We start from the raw sequence: 6,522 nt of genomic DNA, 5'->3' as shown, positions 1-6,522 counted from the left end.
ATAAATAAATAAAAGTTTAAAAAGATGGTGATGTGTAGTCAACAGTTGATGGTTTTGTATTTGAGAGATATTTGACAGAATGCATCGTGGCATGCCCTGATCTGCCAAGACATTGCAAATGCTTCATTTCTGGCAGAATTAGCCTACTACGACAGTCTGTTTTAACCTACAGTTGCAGATGCCAACGACGAGAATATATTTCTGATGGGCACATGTCTTTACCGACAGGATAAAAAAGAATTGGCCTACCAATTTCTCAAAAACGTGACAGCCGACTTTGCCTGGAGTCGATATCTTTTTTCAAAATGCTGTTTCGACATTAAAAAATACGGAGAGGCGGAGACTGCTCTCCTCCAAAGTTGCCCTTCCCTCAAATCTCCCTCAAACGAGACCGAAAACGTGTCTTCTGCCCATTTCGGAGACCTCCTTCCTTATGTCTACCAACTATTGGGCAAAATCTGTCGGTTTGGTCATTTTATTCACATTTAGGGCCACTGGACGGACAGAATTGGCCCAAAAGTATTTAAGTGCCAGTCTAAGACTGAATCCCTACTTGTGGACATGTTATGAAGAGTTGTGCCAAATAGGAGTAGTCGATGACCCCCAGTGGTTCACACCAGACAAACTAAAGGCGAATGTGCCCACTGTATTGCCCCAATCAGACCAGTAGAGACTCCCCGGAGGACGTCCCTCAACTCAGGGGTCACTCCCAGTGTCCAGACCACCAAACAGAGTGGTCCCCTCCAAGCAGACGAGTCGCTTTGTAACAATTTTTGCCTATTTTAGAAAGCTTCATTTTCCTCCAAAAAGAACATGTTGTCTCCTTTGCGGGGGAATTCATCTTTTCATACGACAAAGACTAAAATGGAGAGGTAGGTGGGTTACTAATGAGTAGTACTCCTGCCAATATGCCTCGGGGAGTGAGGACTCTTGTCTCTTCTTCACACAAGGAGAACACTCTTGTGGACAAGTCAGTAAAGAAGAGTAAGACAGTCACATATGTCGACTATGAACTGAGCAAGTCTCATTCTGAGTCGGAATTTGGTTGTTTTGAGTGAATTAGCAGACACTTTGTCCTTTTTGTTTGACAAACTGTCTCGAGGATTCAAATATTTGTATTTATTCGAACCGGCGAGTGCAGTCCAAATATTTAGTCAACTTCCCGAGCGTTTTTTCCACACATTTTTGGTAAAGTCTGCAATTGGCCGTGGCTATTTTGATATTGGCAATTATTCTGAGGTGTTTTATTTTCTGAGAATATTCCAGGCAGTGCGTGCCCTCCGAGTAGCCCATTCCCTGCAGCCTCACTGTCCTGAGGGAATGGATTTGCTGAGTACTGCTTTGTGGCATCTTCGGAAGGACGTGGAACTGTCGGGATTGGCGAGAGAACTGCTCAATTTGAGTTTGAGACTGCCCCAGGCGTGGTGTGCTGTCGGGAATGCATTTTCTCTACAAAGCGACCACGAAGGGGCCATTCAGTATTTCAGCAGAGCTATCCAGGTTTGATATGTCCATATTCCAGTTGGACTCGTCGTTTTGTTATGCCTATTCATTGTTGGGACATGAGTATATATATACTGGAGATCTCCACAGGGCGACCAGTTGTTTCAATACAGCCATCAGACTGGACTCCCATCATTACAACTCCTGGTTGTCCTCACTCACTTATGTTAGGTATGGGCTCTCTGTGGTTAACTACAAGAGTGGGAACTGTTCTTCTGCAGAGTGTTACGTCAAACGAGCATTGGAGATCAATCCATATCACTCTGCTGTGTTGTGTCAAGCCAGTGTGGTTTGAGTTGTGTGTAATGGCAGTTGGCTTCTTCTCTTGGACAGAGTGAGAGTGCCCTGGCCTATTTGGACCGGGCTGTTAATCTTTACCCATTTAATCCTCTCTGTCAGTTCTACAGAGCTTCACTTCTCCGTAATCAGGGGAGGACATTGGAGGCAAGACAAGAACTGGAAAGTCTTGTTAGACAAGTACCGACAGAGCATGTTGTTGTGTCATTACTGGCTGATGTGAGTAAAGGCTGAGTGATTGTAGATTTATGATGAGATGGGGGAGGTGTCTCTTGCTTTGAGCACCAAATGTAAGGCCTACAAACTCGACCCTAAGAACGACAGTGAAGCTTTTCTGACTATGTGATTTTCTTATGTTTGTCTGCAGAATTGCTTATTTTTGTCGAGAAACATCAAAATTCCCCTTTGCCATTATCTTTTAAAAATTAAGAGATTGCCAGTTACTTAAGATAGGTCAGAATTTGGGGTTAACTTGTGTTGTCGAATCGTGTTTAAAGTTAGATTATGAACAGGACAAATAATCTGTTTGTGGTATTCCAAGTGATGTAGAGAATGTTTTCCGAGAGTTTACTTGTCTATATTATGCGGCCTGTAGAAACAGATATTCAATGTTTGGCATTTTAGTTATTTGGTAGTTCATTTATGATCTCAGTACAAAGAAAACCTTGATGAATGAAGAATATGCAGAATTGTATAATTGCTGTGTTTCTGAGATCTTTATCATAAAATCAAAATTCTCTTAATCTAAAACCGCCTGGTTTCCACTATCCTCGAACGAAGCAGAAGTGGGCTAAGTTTAATGTGACAGAATTTAATAGTTCTTAGAGTTTGGTTTGTATCTCAATCTAATTTTATAATATTCGGAAAAACAAGTCCATCGGTGATTTTGCCAGATGATTCGGACATTTCAGTTTTTTGCAGGCAGCTTTTTATACAAGTTTCTAGCGAGGTTGTGTATGGGTTGTTGTTTTTTACAAATTTTAAAGTCCTCTGACATTCAGGGAAAATTAAACGTAAAAAAGACATTAAGTGCAAAAAAGGAATGTCAAGAGATTGTTTTGTATTTTGAAAAATATTTGGAAATAAATTAAAGTAATAAAATTATCAAATTATTTTATAATGTTGACAGAATTTTCATAGATTTCAGTCGGTTTGTGTGATTTGCAAATTTGGTTGGATACTGATTGACTGCACATAACATTCTATTTGACTAAAATTTTGTAGACAATGCAGAATTCACTTCCGCTGAAACTGGTCATCCTCGGGAAGGGCGGAGTTGGCAAAACAGCTTTGACCTTACAGTTCATGTACGACGAGGTGGACATATTGTCATAATTTTAGTTCACTGAAGAGTATATTCCCACAAGACAGGATTTGTACCGAAAAAATTTGTCAGATCAAGAGGAAGACTGTTTTGACATTCTGGACACTGCCGGACAAGAAGTTTTGGAACACGTCCAAGCCATGATGATCAAAATAGGACACGGATACATGGTTGTGTGCTCCATCACCAACAAAGAGAGTATCGACAGCCTCGAACATTATCGGTTGTTTTGGATTTGCTCCGTTCAGGGACGAGGTGTTTAGAATGAATCCAATGAGCGAAGAAACTCCTATTTTACTGGTTGGGAATAAAATGGACCTCGATCCTCCCAAGTATTTGGAAGATTTCACGGACAAGGCGAAGAACTTGAATTGTCCATATGTCCTCACATCGGCCAAAACGTGTGAAAACGTAAGTGAGGTGGGATGAGAGTACTAATTCGAGGCTTTTCTGAAATTGTACGAGCTTACAAAAACTGCCCACTCCCGTCGGACACAAGTTAAACCCGCTAAGAAAAGATCGAGATGTTGTTTTTGGTGATTCTAGATTTTATTATATTTCGACTTAAGTCTTATCATTTGGTTTTAGATCTTATCTGAAAATCGAGTTAGCTGGTTGACCACCCTCACATTCTCGATCTAAATAGGTCTAAGAACGGCTCTTTTCTAGTTTTCCTGTTGGTTGGTGGAATCACCACCGTTGACTGTCTCCATGTACTAATTAGTTGCCATAGTACACAAGTGGTCATAGAAACAAAAACTATGTGACGAATTTTTGTGTCTATAGTAGATAATAAAACATTTAATTAGCATTAAGTAAATTAAGGGACCAATAAACGTCCTCACAAACTGAAAAATCTCCATCAATAATGAAATTAGTACATTGCATAGGCGATTTAATTAATATTCAAGGTATTTCCGCATAGTAGGGACTCACAAATATTGCGTTCTAGCTGGTTGAGTGACTATGTATGTATCATCCATTAGGTTATATGTGATTGTAACATTTTGTATTTAAATTGAGGTAACTTTTTGCTATCCACCTGGCCTCGTTTGTCTCCTATTTTGTCAAAGACTGTCAATAAATGGCGAATTCTAAGCACATCGGAAATTTTCTCTTTAAAATTTTGATAGCTGAGAAAAACAGCTACTTGACCACAAAAATGTCGACAGTTTGTTCTAACACATTCTCTGCAAAATTCTTGTAACGCAGTGTTTGTGGCTTAATTCTATTTGGAATGAGAATATGTAGCTGTAGAGGGGAACCATAATCTTCTCTTGTGAATAACTTAGGGTAGTGAAGCATGCAAAGTGGCAGTAATCCTACAATATCTGGGTTAATCTGTTACAGTAATTTCAAAAATATATTCTTAATAAACAAAACACCCATCTTTAATTGCAACATTGCCAAAGGGAATTTTTTGAGTAGCCAATTAGTGCTTTGGAGTATAAATATCGAGTCTGGATAGATATTAGAAATGGAAGAAGATGGATCAGATTCCGTCACAGCCATGCAATCAGAAATATATTTCCACGTCTTACCTGAAACTCAAGATCTTTCCAATCCAAAAAAAACATTTTTGGAAAAATTTAAGCACGTCATAAAAAGTAAACAGAGTTGATTATAGCTAATAGAGCTCTGGTCAACTAGAGACATGGAACAGCTCAGTCCCGACAGTGCAAAGTACAAAAAAATAGTGTTAAGGGAACTTTTTATTTACATCACATTTTTGACACTTTTCACGCTGGGTTGTTTATTTTGCTTACAATAGCCGCTCTTATGTCCACGGAGAGCAACAGCTTTTACATGACCAACTCGCTCACAGAACTATTCGCAGGGACCAATGACCCCAATTCTTTCCTGGCGATCACATCAGAAGAGGACTGGTGGAGGGTTAGTCTCTGCAACCAATTTAGTATACAAAGACTCGATTGATGGAAGGACTATTTGAGGACAAATTATACAACCAGCGTCCCCTCACAGAGTCGGAAAAGGGATATATCCTCAGCGAAAATGTCTTGATTGGACTAGCTCGACTGAGGCAGCTTCGAAGACAGAATTACTCCTGTGCAGGAAGAGCTGGATTTTGGAGTTACTTTGAGAATTGTCTGCAGGAATATAGCCTTTCTAGTGAAAACCGACAGCCTTTCGGCCTACAGAAAGAAACTGCGTTTGTGTCTGTCAATAAAAATAGATGGATCTACCAAACCTCCGAAATTCTGGGCGGATTGGCAACCTCGGGGACGATCGTGAAATTTAGTGGAGGGGGATACGTCCAGGACTTGTCCTCCACCAAAGTTGAGTCAATGAAGCTTATAACTTCCTTGGAAAAAAATTCCTGGATAGACCGACTGACTGCGGGTGTTTTGATAGAGTTTACAATATACAACGCAAACATTAACCTGTTTTCTGCCGTGAGGTAGAGTTGTGGTCACCACGATTAGTCTGGTAGCTGAATTCCCGTTGACTGGTGGAGTCATTCCGAGGAGTCACTTTATTTCACAGAAACTGATCCGGTATCTTTCGAAGATGGACCGAGTCGTGATGGTTTGTGAAATTATTCTTGCATTTTTTATCATTTACTACATTGTGGAGGAAACCATCGAGGTTGAGTGACAAATAGCAGTTTAGATCACCAGCAGAGGAATTGGGTACTTTTTCAATGTGTGGAACCTTCTGGACATTTCCGTGATCGGATTGAGTATTGCCTGTGCAGTTCTCAACGTGAAGAGATACTTTGCTATTAAAAAACTGCTTCAGAACTTGCATAACGTGAAATTCCACAACTTTGAGTCCGTCTCACATTGGCAGGCCGTGTTCGACGATTTGGTGGCCATAAACCTGTTCGTAATTTGGATAAAAGTATTTCCTAAACTGAGCGCAGTTATTCAAATATGTCAGCTTCAACAAAACTCTGGCCCAGTTCTCCGAGACCATTTCCCGCGGAGCCAAGGACATTGTCGGGTTTTTTGCCATGTTCTTCATTGTTTTTGGAGCCTTCGCACAACTTGCATATTTACTTTTTGGCTCTAAGTTGGAGACCTTCAAGTCCGTCACCGACGCCTTGTCAGTCCCTCGACCTCCTCTACGGCAGGTTTACTCAATTCAGAGTCATCCTCGGGGACTTTAACTACTATGAACTAGAGTCGGCCAATCGAGTTTTGGGACCAATCTATTTCTTCCTTTACGTGTTTTTTGTGTTTTATATTCTGCTGAATATGTTTTTGGCAATTATCAACGACTCTTATCAGGAAGTCAAGGACGAAAGCGGTGATAAAACAAACGATTTTGAAATCGGAAAACTCATCCGACAAGTCCTTAATTCACTCCTAACTTGTAGAAATACCGCCAACTCCTCAGTCGCTTTCAGAACGGGACCAATCACATGCTCCACTTAA

The 6,522-nt window shown here is 40.5% G+C and overlaps 1 protein-coding gene across 1 annotated transcript; it reads left to right on the top strand.

Moving 5' to 3' along the window:
* The first annotated feature begins 5,058 nt into the window (after positions 1-5,058).
* On the top strand, positions 5,059-6,522 carry LOC115229361 (polycystic kidney disease 2-like 1 protein). The gene is given in 4 exon segments (XM_029799724.1): positions 5,059-5,538; positions 5,936-6,010; positions 6,012-6,172; positions 6,219-6,522. Coding segments are annotated over 4 exon segments (1,020 nt in total).

Source organism: Octopus sinensis, unplaced genomic scaffold, assembly GCF_006345805.1.
Source record: "Octopus sinensis unplaced genomic scaffold, ASM634580v1 Contig12494, whole genome shotgun sequence".
In the NCBI taxonomy this organism is placed as follows: Eukaryota; Metazoa; Mollusca; class Cephalopoda; order Octopoda; family Octopodidae; genus Octopus; species Octopus sinensis.
This window is presented reverse-complemented; position numbering and strand designations above follow the sequence as displayed.